Source organism: Macrobrachium nipponense, chromosome 9, assembly GCF_015104395.2.
Source record: "Macrobrachium nipponense isolate FS-2020 chromosome 9, ASM1510439v2, whole genome shotgun sequence".
NCBI lineage: Eukaryota > Metazoa > Arthropoda > Malacostraca > Decapoda > Palaemonidae > Macrobrachium > Macrobrachium nipponense.
Window position 1 is genome coordinate 95,359,805 of NC_061110.1, and position 19,420 is coordinate 95,379,224.

A 19,420-nucleotide genomic window follows, 5' to 3' on the forward strand; every position below is an offset into this window, starting at 1 on the left:
GACGACGACGACGACGACGAAGAAGACGATGAAGACGACGACGACACCTTCCTCCTCTTCTTCTTCTTCTTCGTCAACCTCCTCAGGACCGATGTCAGATCTGTCATCCAGAGCGGAGCCGGGGCTGCTGTTGCCGAAGCAACAGGGCCCGGACGCACCTGTCCGAACAGATCAGCATCGGGAGCAGCGGCGCCAGGAACAGGAACAACATCAGCAGGTGCAGGCATCACAGGAACGGCAGAAGAGACAGCAGGAGCAGGTACAGGAACGGCAGCAGTGTGTCAACGTCACGTCCGTGGACAGCAGCTGGGCAGGTACGGCAGGTACGGCAGACTGTGTAGGCGGTCCAGATGGGCGGACCAGCGGCACAGACATTACCGGTGGGAGGTCCAGGGGCGAGCTCTTCGGGCACACGAAAGTCGGTCGCGGCAGCACGGCAAACCCAGGTGGCGGCATCACACTCCCCCGAGGTACGGCGACTGGCCCCTGCACCGATGTAGTGGGTGTCACAGAGACCGCGTGCGGGGGTTGTACACCAGGTGAGGAGGTGAAGCGTAGCCGGGTGTTGTAAGGGTCGTGGTGTGGTCGTGACCGTAGCATGGGTGACCGCCACGGAGCCAGCGAGATGGTAGAGCAGCCCCTGGACACTCGGCACGCCCTGCAGCCCCAACGATGCCCACACCTGTCCGAGGTCATCCTTCGCGGCAACCGCACCTGAGGAGGCAAAAGTCGGGTGATTAGGGGGATCCACCTCTACCCGTTCGCGCGAAGACGAAACGGATAGAGGACCCAGAGTACAACTCGACGTCAGGGTATCTAGCGCCCTCCTCCACACTCGACAAGTCAGGAGAGGAGAAGGACCTAGAAACCCCCCCCCGAAGGGGAAGACGCGCGTACGTGGAAGTTGACGCGGGCGGCAGGAAAGAAGACGAAGTGTCCGTCACCAAAGGAGTCGCGGGAGAGCTTTCCGACGACTCCTTTGCAGGCCTTCGCTTCTTCCTGCCCTCATACAAAGTCCACTGCGCCCTACCGACCAATTATTGCAAACATCACATGGCTCGGCTCGGGTGCATTCGCGCCCCCGACACCGAGCACACAAAATATGAGGGTCTATCTCCGGGAAAGAGCGGAACTTCCCGCATTTACGCCCTTCGGTACCCGGGCATAGTCTCCGTGGGGTAGCGAGGCGAGGAGATTCCATCATTAATCAATAACTTCAAATTCAAATAATATGAAAAGATAGAAATGATTGTACTTACAATGAATTCTTTCATACACAAACACAACCTATATACTCAAGAAAGCAAACGACGAGAAGAAGGGCAGAGAGCGTCGAACACACACGTCCACTCGCTGTGGAGGCCGAAAGCAAAAGTGATTTGTTTACCTCCCAGTCGCGCGCGCGCGCCTGTCGGACAAGCAGTTAACTACCGAAACCCCTTGTTCGAAAAGCTTACGACCTATCCAGCTGCCGCTAGTACCTTCCTATTGTAAAAAGGACCCGAAGGTTTTGATGCCGTGTCGGAACAATTGCTGTTTATAACCATTCATTGATGATGTTTTGCTGTGCTTTCCAAGGACCTGGACTCATTGTATATAATGTAACATGTAATGTAAATAAACTAGATTAATGCACTAAGGTATTCTCTTTGGCTCCTTCCCCTTTGGTTGTTGCAGACCATCAGACCACTCCAGCCCCATACTTTTTTTTTTTAAAGAACCTGACGACCCCACAGAAAAAGGGGTTTCACAAGAATAGTGACCCTGCCAGGATCGGGTCTTGTTGTGCATGATGGTTCTGTGGTATCCTTTGGGGGAGGAATTGAAAGTGTAGAGTAAAAAAAAATATATAAAAAAAATAACTTATATTCTGTTAAGGAGGGAGGTGTCATGTTTGTAAAAAAAAAAAAAATTATTAAAAAAAATGTGTTAAGGAAGGAGGTGTCAAGTTTGCTCATTACTTTTTTAAACTATATTACTGTGTTTTGTCACTTGCTGCTCGTTGAGCAAAAGGCTCTCATGGTGTTTTATCATTACTGTTGCTGGAGCAAAAGGCTCTTGTGGACCGTTACACCATCTTATTATTATTATTACTGTACAATACATAACTCTGGTTTATTATTATGAATATATTTGTGGGAGCAGGTGTAGCTCTCGTTATGTAATTATTATTATTGTGCAATATGTATGTACCTTTGGTTTATTATTATGATTATTGTTCTAAGAGGTCTACAATAATAAAAAAAAATGTTGCTTGCAAGATCGTGTATAATTCAAAAAAACCTTACAAAGCTTTTGAACCCTTCCCTGGGTTCATTTTTTTTTTATACTCTCGCGATAGAGTTTTTTCCAATTATGATTATTGTTATGAGAGCAGGTGTAGTTCAGGTTATGAATTAGCAATTGAAATTATTATTGAATTACAATGTTGTTGTTTGTATCATGCTTGGCTACTTAAGGGGGCCGGCCGGCTAATGCCGTTTTTTAACGACAGGACTTTGACATTCATACCACTTAATAAGGTCACTTAGGACATCTCCAGACCGCATATGATTTTCGCTTCTGACCTTCGGTTTTGTGACGCCAGGGCAATTTATCCCGAAAATAGCCATTTTTAAAATTCTATCTCCTCCCTTGATACAATATATAGAACTGATGTAGACCTCCAATCAAATGGAGAGTTTTTTTTCTAAAAGTCATTTTTTTGCTAGATATGAATTTTTCAATATGGTAAAAAAATAAACCCTATAAATCACGAGGAAAAAATTTATAAAAAAAAAAAAAAAAAAAGACGATACAAAAATGGGAAAAAAGGGCTGTATTTGATTGTTCTATAATGTCTTTCTGAGTTATATACCAAATTCCAATGTTATAGCTTTAAAACTAAGTGAGGAGATAGATTTTGAAGGTCAATAAGTATAGTTTTGAGATACGGGCGTCCAAAGTTTTCCTTCGTATTTCTATAAAGACAATATTAATAAATAATGATTATTATGAATGTATATTTCTTTTTTGTGTATTAATAAACCAGAACTATTTTATTTATCATAATTTAATCATAAATGATGATCCCTTCGCTCATATATCGTAGCCTGGGGCACTGTTTGAGGCAAGATGGGGCACTCCTTCCTACATAACCCCCTCTCTCCCCTTCACTAACTCGGCTTATTACAGCGAATTTTCTTATGTATGTTAGCGGGATGTTTTCCTTGTATTTTCCTCTTTGGCATGATGACATTCTTGCCGAAACAAAGATAAACAAACGTAAATGCAAGAGAATGTCAGAGGTGAAACTTGAAGGTGTACTCTCTTTTTACAAAGACAATTTAATAAATCATGATTACTATGGATTTCATATTCCATTTTGGGTATTAAAAAACCAAAACTATGTTATTTATCATAAATGAAGATCTCTTTGCTCAAAGATCGTAGCCTTGGGCACAGTGTGACGTGTGCTGTCAGGCAAGACGGGGGCGTTACTAGGCAACCATCCCCTCTCTCTTCACTAACTACGCATATATTATGATATTCTGTAATAATACTTGAGCGATTTTTCTTCGTCTGTATGTTAGCGAGATGTTTTCCTTGTCTTTTCCTCATTGGCATGATGAACTTCTTGCCGAAACATACATAAACATACGTAAAAGCAAGCGAATGTCACGACGTGAAACTCGAACGTGTAATCTACTTGAAGTCTGTGGTCCTACTGATTCATGGTTGAACCAGCTCGCTCGCTTCTGCAAGCCACGGAATCTCTACAGATGCCATTTATCACAATTTCTTTGCCAATAATTATCAAAATTTACGATAACAGAAGAAATATTGCATTTTCTTGTACGGATGAATGTTTTAGGCTTATTGAGTTATGTTTACTAATTACCCTGTAACTACAAAAGTAAGAGGAATTTTGACTAAATATTGCGTATACGTATTCTCAATTGCCATATGAAGCTCCATGAATTTTTTCACGACTTTGCATTTTTTGCCCTATACCACCATATATAGGGGTTCCAGCCGGCCCCCTTAACTTTGATTTGCTATGTTTATAACAATTCATTTATGATGTTTTGCTGCGCTTTCCAAGAACCTGGACTCATTGTATATAATGTAATATATAATGTAAATAAATTAGGTATTTCCTTTGGCTCCTTCCCCGTTTGGTTGTTGCAGTCCATCAGACCACTCCAGCCCCCATACTTTCTTTTTTTTTTCAAAGAACCTGACACCCCCACAGAAAAGCAGTTAGTAACATTAGTGATATGCACTGAAATAGCAATCATGTGAAGTAAAAAGCATCAGGAGAACACTGCAGTACACTTAACAGTATACTGCAGGTTCACAAAAGGAAGGAAGGTGATCAAGAATTATACTATGAGGATCCTTTCTGCCTGTCAGACCAAGACTGGTGAAACTGGGGCACATTTAGGAAATGATTGGGAGGCATAAATATGAAAAAAGGAGTTGTGATATAACAAACATAAATGCCATCTGTAAAATTTTCATCCAACATACTAAATACATGACTTCATGCTGAGCTAACATAATAAATACATAACTTTATGTCGAGTACCTGGAATAAAATATTTTGCATTCTCTATGAAAATTTCTGGTAAACTACAGTGTATAAGGAAGTACATCGTCTACTGTCATGGCAGGCTAAAAGAATGGTTCCAAAAAACATTAACCTCATAGAACTGCAAAAGCTTCAAGGCTACAGCTCCAGATTGAAACATTATCCATGATTTACATGAATAATAAATAATAAGTCTCAAGTTAAAAGAAAGGTACGTACCTGTAATATCTAAGCTGACATTACAGCACTTAAAAGAAAAGCATCTTAAAAAACTTACATTTATTTCTTCATCTTCCTCTTCGTCATCTTCAGGATCCCTGTCCAGGTTTCTAACATCTACAGACTCGTCGCCCTCTTCTAGATCATCGCCACCAGAAGCTAAGTTAGGATTAAATGTGAACATTTCTCTTCCAGATAACTGGAAATTAAAAAAGAAAAATCACATTAATTGGTAACCAAAAATGTTAGCAATAGCATTATTTAATGAAGACAGGTGGTTTCCTACTCCTACTGATACAGCCAAAGATCTACACTGTGGTTGCCATATTTTGCTTGGGCCAACTTTTTTTTTTTTACAAGTTTTATGACTACAATCATACCCCATAGTCTTCAAACCTGGACAAAGCCTAACAATTTACTATTACGTAGTTTAACAAAAACACCATGTCACATTTTGAAACAAAAGAATTGTTCAAAGCATTGGTGCTTCAACAGGAACCTAAAATTAGAGCAAACTTAAGTTGAAGTCAGACAACTATGTGGCAAATACTTTACAAATGGAGATGGTAACAAAGTGGAAATATGTTGGATTCCAACCCATGAGGGAATAAAATTAGCACCTAAAATTGTTCCTACTAAGACAGGTCACACACACAGATACTGCATTCTACAAAAGATTACAGATCATCTCTAAAACACATTTTAATCAGTAAATGTCACAATACATGAAACAATGAACATGATTATAAATAACAAATCAAGCTCCATGCTGAAATACCGAATTCATCACACCAAAATGACAGACACAAACAATTCTGACGTGTCTTAAGGGTCCGTAACTCTTATCTGACCCATGAATATTTGATGAATAGAGCCCATGATCCAGTCCCTATAATTACTTTAAGAGTATCACTAAAAATTAAAAATTTCATGAGTGGATATCTAACATATGATCAACAAGTATGTCAAATGTTTTTAAAAGAAATCATTAAAATAAAATGATTAATATAAAATGAATCCCCAACATTTTTATTCTAAAACTTTTCAATTCCCTAATTCATAAACTTTACAACTTCATCATTGTATAATAGATAAAAGCTAACCCACTGAGACCCAAATTAATTTGCTTAGTGGTCTGGTTAAACTACTTAACAATAATAATATATATAAGTTGGAAGAAACAAAATTTACAGATTAAAAGGTATCTGACAGAAAACAACAGTCCTTGTCCTTAAAAAAAAAAAATCAGTAACACTTGTGCGCTACAAGGGCACATTGTTATCAATATCCTGTAACTGGGAACTAAAACAAATACATAAAAAAATTAACCTTATACTACACTGGAATGAAAACTGGTTTTAATTATTATATTATTAAAAAATCACTCTAGTTATATAAAAATAACAATTAGGATTATTATTACTCCAGGGTTAACGTATCAATACAAACTGCCTTCCTAGCAGTTATATAACAAGAACTTTAAAATAACACTAGAAAGCTTTTATTTATAACTATGGAAGATTATAGAAAATCCCTCAATTCAGGCAGCTTTAAATCCTGATAGTTTCCTAAGCGGCTTAATTTCCCATATGCCTTCACAAAAATATCGAGAACCATAAATGTTGTTACTTCTATAACCAACTACAATCCATGAACAGTCACTCCACCGCAAAATTGAAAAATTATTAAAATATAACTTAAGCTCTTGAGAACTCCACCCTTTACTAATCTATATAAATTATAAAACATTATTACACATTCAAAAGTGTTGGTTAACTGTTTCATGAGCGTTATAAAGTGAAAGGTAAGTTCATCCAGCACTAGTTCCTTTCGGTATTACACCACTAAATTCTAACCTTAAACCTTAATAATCACGAGAGAGAGAGGCGAGAAGAAGAGAGAGATGAGAGAAGATGAAAGAGGAGAGAGGAGAGACCGAAGGAGGAGGATAGAGAGAGATGATGATTGAGAAGAAAAGGAGGTGGGGGGAGAGAGAGAGAGAGTGTGTCTCGATTTACAATTATTTATATGATACTTGATAACGAATTTCCTACATGGCTGTTTAAGAAACTTGGATTTGAAGTTACGTCTCATACCATCCATAATTACAATTTCAATGATAAGTTACTTTGTTTCATTAGGCTTTCTAATATATATAATCTTCCTGTACCCTATGTTACTTTTTAGTAAATATGAAATTTTTTCATTATTAAAATGAAGTTTTATTGTATACTTACCGAACAATTATAGTGCGTGATTTCCACGAGCGGCAGGATACTAATTCAAATTTAGCGCGTCTGCGTCGCCAACACTGGTGGTGATGACGTCATCTCCCTCCACTCGCGGGAGAACCAGGTACAACTGCCCAGGTGAATCCAATTCTTTCTGCCCGTCCGTCCACCTAAGGGGAGGAGGGTGGGTATAATCATAATTGTTCGGTAAGTATACAATAAAACTTCATTTTAATAATGAAAATTTCATTTTTATTGTAGTGTCTTACCGAACAATTATAGAGCTGATTACACATTTCTGGGAAGGTTGGGATTCAGTGGACCACTAGTATTTTTTAAATGGTTACATTTATTGCAATACCAGTAAACACTCAAGGTGTCTGTTGTACCTTACCTGTAAGAGAGCTACAGCAGACTGTTACTGCCTCTGGTCGGTGCTCTTCTTACTATTGTAGAGGAACTTGGAATTTGACCAAAGTTAGCCTCTACAGGAGTGGAATCCTTCCGTAGTTCAAGCGAGTCAAGGCTGACTGACGGAGGATAGTAACAACAAAGATTGCCCTTGCCCTGGGCTAAGACCAGAAATTCAATCATACAAAACATTTGTCACCAACACCAGATTTAAAAAACATATATACCCAACCATTGTAAAATCTGACCTAACAGACTGGTGAGTATCCCAGGTACTCAGTACCCCCAGCTTCCCTTGAACTCGACAACCTATTCAAGGTGAAAAGTTAGCATAGAGGTGACGACCCCTGTGCCGTTTCTCCCAACACCATGCAGAAACCGCCACAGGACCTAACGTTTTACAATTCTCGAAAACCGTTTCTATCTCTTTGAGATAATGACTCGCAAAAACCGAATTCGATCTCCAGAACGTGCTCTGAAGAATCGAAGCTAAAGATAAATTCTTTCTGAATGCTAAAGAAGTTGCCACTGCTCTAACCTCGTGAGCTTTAACTCTCAGAACGGAAAGATTGTCGTTCTCGGACTGCGAGGTGAGCTTCCCTGATAAGCTCTCTAATAAAGAACGATATAGCATTCTTAGAAAGAGGACGAGAGGGATTTTGAACCGAGGTCCAGAGCTTAGAAGATTGTCCTCTAATACCCTTAGGGGTGGAAAACAGATACTGCTTAATAGCCCTGACTGGACATAAGAGCCTTTCTTCCTCCTCATGTCCAACCAAATCAGATAAGTTCCTTACCACAAAAACTCCTCGGCCAAGGATAGAAGGATTCTCATTTTGGCTAGAAAGGTCAAAGATACCGAAAATACAGCATTGCCTTGAGAGAAACCCACTCTTTTGTCTATAGCGTGCAATTCGCTGACACGCTTAGCAGATGCTAGTGCAATAAGAAAAAGTGCCTTCTTAGTCAAGTTCCTGAGTGAAGCCGACTTCAAAGGCTCAAAACGGTGGCCCCATGAGGAACTTAAGCACCACATCTAAGTTCCAAGCCACTGTATCTTGCGGGAGCTTAGTGGTTTCGAAAGACCTAATGAGGTCCGACAGATCTGAATTGGAGGAAATATCCAAACCCTCGATGTCGAAAACCGAAGAGAGCATGGCTCTATATCCTCTGATCATCGAAGGAGCCAGTTTCTTAGAGTTCCTAAGAAAGTAGAAGAAAATCTGCTATTTCTGTTAAAGAGGTCGCAGAAGTAGAGACTTTAGCACTTTCTACACCACTCTCTGAAGATTCTCCACTTCCCTTGATAGAGTTTGTTAGAAGACTCTCTCCTACAACGAGCGATAGCTTCTGCAGCTCTTCTTGAAAATCCTTTCGCTCTGACAAGATTCCGGACAGTCTGAACCCTGTCAGAGCTAGAGCGGACAAGTTTTGGTGGAACCTCTTGAAGTGAGGTTGTTTGAGAAGCCACTTCTCTGGAGGAAGAAGTCTGGGGAAGTCTACTACAACTGGAGAAGGTCCGGGAAACCACTCTTTCCTGGGCCAAAAGGGAGCGATTAACGTTAGTGTTACATTGGTGTGCGACATGAACTTGTTCAGCACCTCTCTTATTAGACCGAACGGAGGGAATGCATAAGCTTCCAGACCCGACCAATCCAACAGCATTGCGTCCACCGACCAAGCTAGAGGATCTGGACTGGAGAACAAAAGAGAGGAAGACGGTTGTTCCTTGATGTCGCGAACAGGTCTATTGACGGTCGTCCCAAAGGTGCCAAAGTTTCTGACAAATCTTGTTGTCCAAAGTCCACTCCAGAGGTAACACTTGCTGTTGACGACTTAACTCGTCCGCCAGGACGTTCATCTTTCCGGAACAAATCTCGGGACTAGCTGAACCTTCGCTTCGTTTGACCACAGGAGGAGATCCTTGGCTACTTCGTATAGAGAGAAAGACTGAGTCCCCCCCTGTTTCCGCACGTACGAGAGAGCCGTGGGGAGTTGTCGGAGTGCACTGCCACTACTCGACCTTCTATAAGCTCCGAAAAACTGTCTGAGCCCCAGGAAAATTGCTAACAGTTCCTTTACATTTATGTGGAACTTCTTCTCCGACCAAGCTCCTGAAGTTCGTTGATTTCCCAGTAGGGCTCCCCAACCTGTGTCCGATGCGTCGGAAAAGAACTGTAGGTTCGGGAGGATGGGTCGTAAATCTAACCCTTCTTCCAACCTTGCTCGAGAGAGCCACCACCTTAGGTCCTCTTTTATTTTGTATGTGACAGGAAAGGTAATCGAGTCTGGTTGTGTCTTCCTGCACCAAGAGGCTCTCAGGAAAAACTGCAGAGGTCTCATGTGCAGTCTTCCCAAACGTCACAAATTTCTCCACTGACGTCAATTTGCCCAGGAGCCTCATCCACTGATTGGCAGAAACTTACCTTTTTGTCCAAGAACTCCTGAAACTGTCTCCAGACAGCCTTTGAACCCTCTTCGGGGACAGAAAAGCCCGAAAAACTTGAGCATTCAGAATCATCCCCAAATAAAGGATGCTCTGAGATGGAACCAACTGGGACTTCTGTTTGTTGACCCAGAATTCCTAACTTTCTGGCAAGATCCAGAGTTGTTCCAAGGTCCTTCATGCACCGACTCTCTGATTTCCGACCGGAGAAGCCAATCGTCCAGATAGAGGGAGACTTTCTTTACTCCTAATATGTGGCAGCCAGCTTTCCTATCGGGGATAGAACCCTGGTGAAAACTTGAGGAGCGGTCGCTAGTCCGAAGCAAAGCGCCCGAAACTGAAACACCTTGCCTTCGAACATGAACCTCAGATACTTCCGAGATTCGCGATGTATCGGAATGTGAAAATAGGCGTCTTGCATGTCCCAGAGGAGACCATCCAAATCCCCCTGTCTGATGGACTCCAGAACCGACCACCGAGTGGTCTCCATATGAAATTTTGTTTTCTGGACATGCAAGTTCAGGGCGCTCACATCCAAACCGGCCTCCAGCCCCCTGATGACTTGGGAACTACAAAAAGGCGATTGTAAAAGCCTGGAGGAAAATCCCCTTCTATCTGTTCTATCGCTTCTTTGAGAACAAGCGCTTCCACTTCTGCGGCTAGCGCCAGAAATTTGTCTGAGCCCGGAGAGTATGCCTGGAATGGGAATTGGCACAGGTGAGAGCGAGGGAGGTGAAACGAGAGGAATACGATAGCCGAACTTGAGTACTTGCACTACCCAGGCTTCTGCTCCTCTGTTTTCCCATTCCTCCCAAAACAGAGCCAGCCTGGCTCCCACTGGTGCATGAAGAACCGAGCTTTCATTTGGAAGGTTTGTTAACCTTGGCCGAGGCCTTAGACTGAGGTCGCAAATTCGACTTCGGCCGAAAGAAAGCGCTTGGGTTTTCTCCCTCGAAAAGGCGCTTGGGCCAGAGGAGAAACCGAAGGAACAGCCTCCACAGGAGCTTTAGGTCTTCTTAGTAGATTGTGCCAGTAAATCCGAAGTAGATTTCTTATCTAGCGCAGACGAAATTGACAACACTACATCGTCTGGAAAGAGGTTATCTTTCACAAAAGGAGCAAACAAGAGAGCAGACTTCTGTTGGGACGTAACCCTTTTAGAAGCAAAGGAGCACCAAAGTTGCCTTTTCTTAAGGGTACCAAAGGCGATGAGCGAAGCTAACTCATCACATCCATCCTAATGGATTTGTCCGCACAGGACAGAACACCAATCCAATCCTCCGCTAACTCCTGAGAAAGAGAAGGACAGTCTTCGATCTTGGCCGCTAAAGCGCCAATAGTCCAATCAAGGAAGCTAAAGACTTCCAAAAGTTTAAATTGATTCTTTACAACGTGGTCCAACTCAGGCGCTGTAAAGAAAACTTTCGCTGCGGCGAAAGCAGATCTTCTAGAGGAGTCGATTAAACTGGAGAAGTCTCCCTGGGAGGAGGCAGAAAACTCCCAGAGAAGGAGCTTCCCCAGTTACATAAAACCTATACCTCTTACGAAGCAACTTAGAGGGAGGGTAAGCAAAAAGAGCCTTCCCTAAGTCTCTTTTCATAGACATCCATTTCTCCGTCTCTTTCAACGAATGTCTAACCGCTTTAGATAGAACAAGTTTTGGGTGGGAGGAGAGGGTCTGAAGTTTTCCTCCTCATCAAAAAAGTCGAAGTTGGGGAGCGCGGAGCCGCTTTCTCAAAATAATCTGGATAAGATACCAGAAGAAATCTAAGGAGACGTGAATAACACGAGTGATGTGAATCCTCCTCCTCTACTTCTTCTTCATTCTCCGATACCGCGAAGAAGTAGACGGAACTACAAACCGGATCTGAAGGTTTCGAACCACCCTTGGACTCATTCATCCAGTTGGTTAACATCTCTAACTGCTTGTGCAAAGGCGCCAGAGACGAATCAAAAACAGTTAACGTAGGCTTGGAAGAGCCTAAATGTCAGCAGGAGGCGGAAAAAAAAAACTACTTGCGCCTCGCTCGGAGCCGCCGAAATTCGAGGCGAAACAGGCGCATCAGGCGTAACAGACGAAAAAACGCCTAAAGAAACACCCTTAGAACTGCTAGCTACAGCGCTAAAACCACAATCTCTACTAGTAGATGGAGCCGAAAAAGGCACAGATTGAGGCGACGAACGAGCCGCTAACGGCCGAGGCGCAACCCTACTCTCAGGCTCCTTATACCGCTTGACTGGAGGAGGCGAAGAATCGGCGCCTGAACGCCTCTTTAAGGGACGCGAAACGGGCGAATCTCGCCAAGAGCGCCGCGCGACCGGAGACAAATCGCTTGAATCATTTGAAAGGCGGTCTTGACCGCAACACCTTTCCAACGCTTAACCGAGCCCTGTTGAGGCGCAACAGGCTCAACAAGAGAGGCGCCTGTCTGTGGGCAAAATCCCGATCGACTCCCTTGACTTCCGGTATGTCTTTTTCTCCCCGGTGCGGGGGAGCTGGACAGTGACCTTTGTCTAGGAGACGTGTCAGGACAGACAGACGCACCCTCAACTACACTCTTACCTGAAGCCGCTTTCTCCAAAAACGTCTTAACTGAATTACCAAGTTGCAAAACCGTATTCGCTAGTACCGAAAATTTCTGATCTAACCTCGATTCCAGACTGGCAATGGTGTCGGAAGAAACTACACGGGAAGCCGGAGAAGTGGGATTAGTAGGAGGAATAGGAGGTGTAGTTAAAGGAGACATAACAATTTGAGGAGAAACAGAAGGAACAGATGCATCGCAAGACGAAGCAGAGCTAAGTCTACTCTCCCTAAGCGCTGCTTTTCTAATTCTGTCTTTAGCTAATTTCTCCGAGTATGAACTAAAAAACTTCCATTGAGAATCAGTCCAATCACTACACTCGTTACATGTTCGATCTGCTGAACAAACCTGTCCCCTACACTTAACACATTTAGTGTGAGAATCATACTCTAACTTGGATAATCTAGTTTTACATCCTGAGATGCAAAACCTAACTCCTGACGGACTAGAATCCGACATGGCAACGCCTAAATAAAAAGCAAAATAACAACAACGCCAAAAAAGAGTACTTCACCAATTCCGAAGATCAAATCCACAAGAAAAAAGCGAAGCAAAGTCATCCAACCGCACCGACCACCGATGTTCACCGGACGCCGGCAGGAAAAGAATTGAATTCACCTGGGCAGTTGTACCTGGTTCTCCCGCGAGTGGAGGGAGATGACGTCATCACCACCAGTGTTGGCGACGCAGACGCGCTAAATTTGAATTTAGTATCCTGCCGCTCGTGGAAATCACGGCACTATAATTGTTCGGTAAGACACTACAATAAAAATATCTTATAGCTGACAGCCGGACTACGTATGTACTATATGTATATTCGCTATAGAGGGCGAAACTACTGGACCGAAATGAACCTATAAGTTGGACCATTTGTGTAAATTTTATAGGGGATGGTTTTTAACCAGGTGCCGCTTTGATACAGATATCCAGCCATGCTAACTTCTTTAATATTGGCTGTAGAGAAAAAAGAAAGCATTATTCTGATAGAACTATTCACAAGGATTCCAAATTTGCTCTTACTTTTCTTCCAAGATGAAAATTAACAATGATATTACGGTTCAAACAATGCCTGCTTACAGTTACCAGACGTTATGTTACAAAGCTACACCATTTGTCATGAAGACGTACAATACAGTATTAGATAAAACAGTAGTAGATATGCAAAAATTTTGCCACCAATTTAGTGGCCATGCCTACAAGGTGGGAACAACTACCGTATATTTCGGCGTATAAGTCGACCCTTTAACCCCAAAAAATCATGCCAAAATTAGGGGGTCGACTTATCTAACGGTAACAAAAAGTGAATCTTTATTATTTTGGCATATCGGTACAGGAATCCAGGCTTTACAGTTGGCTAATAACAATGACAGCCTTATTGAGGTAACTATGTATGTAAATACCAGTATTAAAAACATTTCACACTGTAATACGACAATAATAATACATTAGAACATCCATTACCTTAAATAAAATGAAAAAAATCAAAGTAATTTGAAGAAACCCCAATCGCACAGCAAGTGTAAACATTGCGTAGCCATTTGTAGTACAGTAATTAAGAAGGATGCATTCACTCTGACAGTTTTGTATTTACCGGGGTATTGTGCAAAAACATTTATGGTATGAAATCTTTATTTATCACTTTAAATAAAAGAAAAATATTTGTATTTAATAGTAAATACGTATTTAAAATCCTTCAAAATGACTTGAGTCATCGTCACTTGAATTAAACAATTCATCAAACAAATTATCATTCACAGTTTCATCATAAGGATTCCAGTTTGAATCTGGTGAATCAACTGCAGGTTCGTTTTCCCTCAAATGAGCCTGTTTATGCCATAGAAGAGCCAGTGGTCAAGGAATATTCCAACATAATAATAGAATACCGGCACATCGTTTTAACAACCCAATCAAAACATTAACTTGAGTGGCAGTTTGTACATACATATATACGTAGGCTGTTATGCAGCGTTAGTTAGAGCTTTGTTTGTTTACATTACACTCGAGTAACGTATCTTTCGTTTCGTCATTTCTAATCATATTTGCCGGTATTCATCTTTTATATATTACGCAGATTTGTTAACCCTTAAACGCTGACTAGACGAATTTTACGTCGACATTTTTTGTCTCTCGGGTGCCGACTGGACGTATTTTACGTCGACATACAAAAGTTTTTTTAAAAATTCGCGGAAAAATACTTTTAGGCCTACCAGCCAAAAACTCTTGAATCACGCGCCTTGGGGGATGCTGAGAGTTCACGGATCAAGGTGTTGTTTTGTTTACAATCGTTACGCAGGCGCGCAAGCGCGAATTTCTTTCTTGCCGCACTAAAAAGTATCTGTGACACATCTCGGAAATTATTTCGTCACTTTGACATAATTTTTTTACCATTTTAAATTAGCCGTTACATGTAGTATTATATATGAAAATGTGCGCATTTTTATGTAGAATACAGCAAAAAAATACTCATTATTGTAGCTTTTATCAGTTTTGAGATATTTTCATATAAATAACGATAAGTGCCAAAATTTCAACCTTCGGTCAACTTTGACTCTACCGAAATGGTTGAAAAACGCAATTGTAAGCTAAAACTCTTATATTTTAGTAATATTCAATCATTTACCTTAATTTTGCAACTAATTGGAAGTCTCTAGCACAATATTTCGATTTATGGTGAATTTATGAAAAAACCTTTTCCTTACGTCCGCGCTGTAACTCTTCCGAAAAAAATCATACATGCAATTGTGGTAATGTTTGCACCATTTTAAATTAGCTGTTACATAAAGTTTTATAATTGGAAATGTGCGCAATTTCATGCACAATACAACTAAAAACAACCCATGGTTGTAGCTTTTATCAATTTTGAAATATTTTCATATAAATAACAATAATTGCCAAAATTTCAACCTTCGGTCAACTTTGACTCTACCGAAATGGTCGAAAAACGCAATTGTAAGCTAAAACGCTTATATTCTAGTAATATTCAAGCATTTACCTTCATTTTGCAACAAATTGGAAGTCTCTATCACAATATTTCGATTTATGGTGAATTTATGAAAAAAATAACATTTTCTTTACGTCCGCGCGGTAACTCTTCCGAAAAAATCATACGTGCGATTGTGGTAATGTTTGCACCATTTTAAATTAGCCGTTACATAAAGTTTTATATATGAAAATGTGCGTAATTTCATGTATAATACAACAAAAAATAGTTGAAGGTTTTAGCTTTTCTCATTTTCGAAATATTTGCATATAAATCACGATAAATAGAAAAAAAACCACGTTCGGTCAAATTTGACTCTACCGAAATGGTCGAAAAACGCAATTGTAAGATAAAACTCTTACAGTCTAGTAATATTCAGTCATTTATCTTCATCGTGAAACAAATTCGAAGTCTCTAGCACAATATTTAAATTTATGGTGAATTTTTAAAAAAAACTTTCCTTCCTTCCGCGCGCGAATTCTCCGCCACAAATCTCCGAAATGCGTAAGTCCCATTCTCGGAATATTTGCTCCGTTTCATATTAGGCATTTCATAGAGTTTTATATATGAAAATGTGCGCAATTTCATGTAGAATAAAACAAAAAATATTTGAAAGTTGTAGCTTTTCTTATTTCCGAAATAATTGCATATAAAAAAATATATATAAAAAAAATTCGACATTCGGTCAAATTTAACTCTTCAGATATGGTCGAAAACTGCATTTGTAAGCTAATATTCTTACAGTATAGTAATATTCAATCATTTGTCTTCATTTTGAAAGAAATTGGAAGTCTCTAGGACAATATTTAGATTTATGGTGAATTTTTGACAAAATTATTTGTTTACGTCCGCGCATTACGAATTCATGCATTATTTTGTGATAATATTTTCTCTGTGTTGCTTTTATTGTTTTACAATGTGTTATATACCAAAATGATCGCAATTTAGTGTACATTACAACGGAAAAAAAGTAACTTGTTACCTTTAACCGTTTTGCGCACAGCGCGATTTAAATACAATTATATATGAAATTTCGTTTTTGCGCTATCATATATTGCATTATTTATATATGATGATAATAATTCTTTTCATTTCTGATGGTTGCATACCAAACTTCAGGCAATGACAAAAAAAAGGATCCAAAAATGAACTCTTAATCTTGAAAACTAAGCGCGCTGTGATTTTTTGAAAAAAATATTTTTTCCGCTTCCGCGCTCACTCTGAAACGTCTCCGGCACACGGGAGACATTTTTTTTTTTACCGCTTCGGCGTTTAAGGGCTAATATACCGAGTATATTACCTGTATTTCTTAAGGTAAGTAGAGCAACATATGTACCGTAATAACATTCAGGTTATTTTATATGATACGTTTTACCCTGCTGCTTATTTTGAGCGTATGGTTGGCCTCACATTTTATAGATCGACTAATATGACCGATATTAGTTAAAATCATAAAAATTTACTCAGAATTGGGGGGTCGACTTATCTTCCGGTCGACTTGTACGCCGAAATATACGGTAGTTGAACTGTTATTCCTTACTCTCAAGTCCTAGAGTTGATTTGCATTATAAGCCAAAAAGTTTGAGATTTAACTCGACACGTTTAGTTTGACGGTGCAAGTTTAAAAATCCCTTGTCCGAAATTCTAAAAGCCAAAAAGCTTTAAAAAGTTGAATTTTTTTGTGGAGGGTAGAGCATTAGTCATAAGGTCTTAAAATTATTGTAATGTCAATAACGGTTCCAATTAGTGTGAAAATTCATGTGTTTGCAATAGATAATTACATCTCATGCAACTTCCTGAATCATAAGTTTTAACCCCAAGATACATCATTGTAATTTTTTTTTTTTTTTTTTTTTTTTTTTTGGGGGGGAGGCAAGTTAGACTGTTGCACCAACAATATCCTAATTTGCAACAAAAGTTAGGCAGTACAGTTGTATTTACAATGATGATAATTTTATAAAACCTGCATAACTTACTGTATCCAATCATATTGCATGCCGATCCTGCATCATTTGCACTCTCGCAGTATTTACATTCTCAAAGTCACCAGCTGATTAAGTTTTCCTAATGTCAACACTGTTACATGAAACAATTATAATTTTTTTTTAATTATCAAAGCTGAGTTAAAAAATACAGCTTTCCTTTATTTATAAATGCAGTATATTTAAAATGAAGTCAGTTTTTTTTTCATTTTGTCTATTATAAAGATTGCTTTCGCCTATTCCAAAAAGTTTTGCACCCTACACTTCATTCATTTCTTCTGCCACTTAAATTTAGTAACAATTTCCTAAGACCAGTTCTCCATTGCATAAAGGATATTTGGAAATTTTAAGATCTCATATGGTCACCACTGAGAATTAGGAAGTTTTTAACAAGTCGACAAAAGTGACAAAACTCTTAACAAACATGCAATAGTTACAGTAAATAACATCAGCAAAAAGCTTGATCTGTTTGTTGATGTCAGTACTTGCTGGTATTTATGCCAGTGTTTTGGATAAAATAATCATTGGTAATTATTTAAAAAAAAAACAATAAGCATGAATTATCAGACAACCCATGAGCCACTGAAACCAGGCCAAATGTATAAAAGATTGGCATGTAGCCTACCAAGCTTTTTTTTTCTACGCCTATCAATTACTAAAACTAAGTTTGGGTAAATGTATTATGGATTATAAGTGGAATCCACCAAAACTGAAACTTGCAACCCTAACCCCGACTAAGGAAGCAAGCTTCAGCTCTGAAATTGTCTCAAAAAAACTGAAAACCAAGACACAGTTTGCCACAAGTATTTTGGGTATGAGATTGTGAACTTGTACCACTTTTTCCTTCAATTTGATGACTAAAATACCCCAAGAATCCTTATCCACACATCATTATCCTCATAGAAAACTTAAAACTATAAAAAATAATTGTCTACTACCATTTTTTCAAAAATCCTGCTGCTTGTCATCAATATTCATAAATGCAATAGTGTACAAAACTATACATCAAAATAGGATTAAAGGGGGGTAAATGCAAATATTCCATCAACTCAATTATAAAACTAATGACTATTTTATTTTCTTAAAAAGACAAACAAAAACTACTTACCCCAACATCCCTGCCCATATTGTAATCTTTTTTCTTCTTATCAGAGTCCTTCTTCTCCTGTTCTTCCTTTTCTTTTAGTTTCCTCTTTTTCCATGCCAAGAATGTTTCTAGGGTTACTCTAGTTGTATTGCTTCCAAGAGCAGCACGCTCTCTTTCAATGAGGTCTTCTAAACTGATCTGGTCTTGTTTATCCAACTTCTTGCGATCCTAAAACATAAAGAAAGCAATTGCTATATCACATTTACAACCATATTTAAAAAAGTAATTCACAGGATGACAAGTTCCTACATGTTAGTTTCATATATATAGTATTAACTTTAGAACTAAAATTCACTGCTGTTTTACTTTACTATGAGCAATGCTTGAGATTATTTTCCACAATTTCACAAAAATATAAAATAATGTTTAAAAGTAACATAACCCCAACAACTTGTCAAATATCTGTAACCTCCTCATATGGCTAGCTCAATGAATTAAGTCTTCAATTATAAAACCGTAAATCTTGGACTAAAATCAGCTTCCGAAGTTGGACAGATCAACAGTAAGGGGTAGGAAGCAATGCAATTAAGTTCATGCTTTAGTATTAACCAAGGCATTTGCTTTGAATGTATCTATCTATGTTAATCAGTAAAATATCTTTGAATTGGCCTATTCATCAAGGAGGCTCGCTAATCTTTCAAAGAACACAATCTTTTATTTAAAAACGCAAACCTTTAGGTATTTTCCTATTGAAAGTATAAACAATACACTACAGGAAATTTAACCATGTTGATGTACTACATATGATAACTCTCCCATTCAAAATTATGGAAATATTGGATCATTTTAATACATGACCATCAACAGCATTAGCAATAATTTATGGTTCTTCACAAATCCCAGCCA

General features: G+C 39.4%; 1 protein-coding gene across 1 annotated transcript in view; it reads right to left on the reverse strand.

The window, feature by feature from the left end:
• Positions 1-19,420, reverse strand: part of LOC135218661 (zinc finger CCCH domain-containing protein 15 homolog) — a 77,100-nt gene that overhangs the window by 14,388 nt on the left and 43,292 nt on the right. Inside the window, exons 6-7 of the mRNA XM_064255108.1 lie at positions 18,536-18,742; positions 4,851-4,991 (exon numbers count right to left, since the gene is read on the reverse strand). Coding sequence (XP_064111178.1) covers positions 4,851-4,991; positions 18,536-18,742 — 348 coding nt within the window. The remainder of the gene's footprint in view (positions 1-4,850; positions 4,992-18,535; positions 18,743-19,420) is intronic.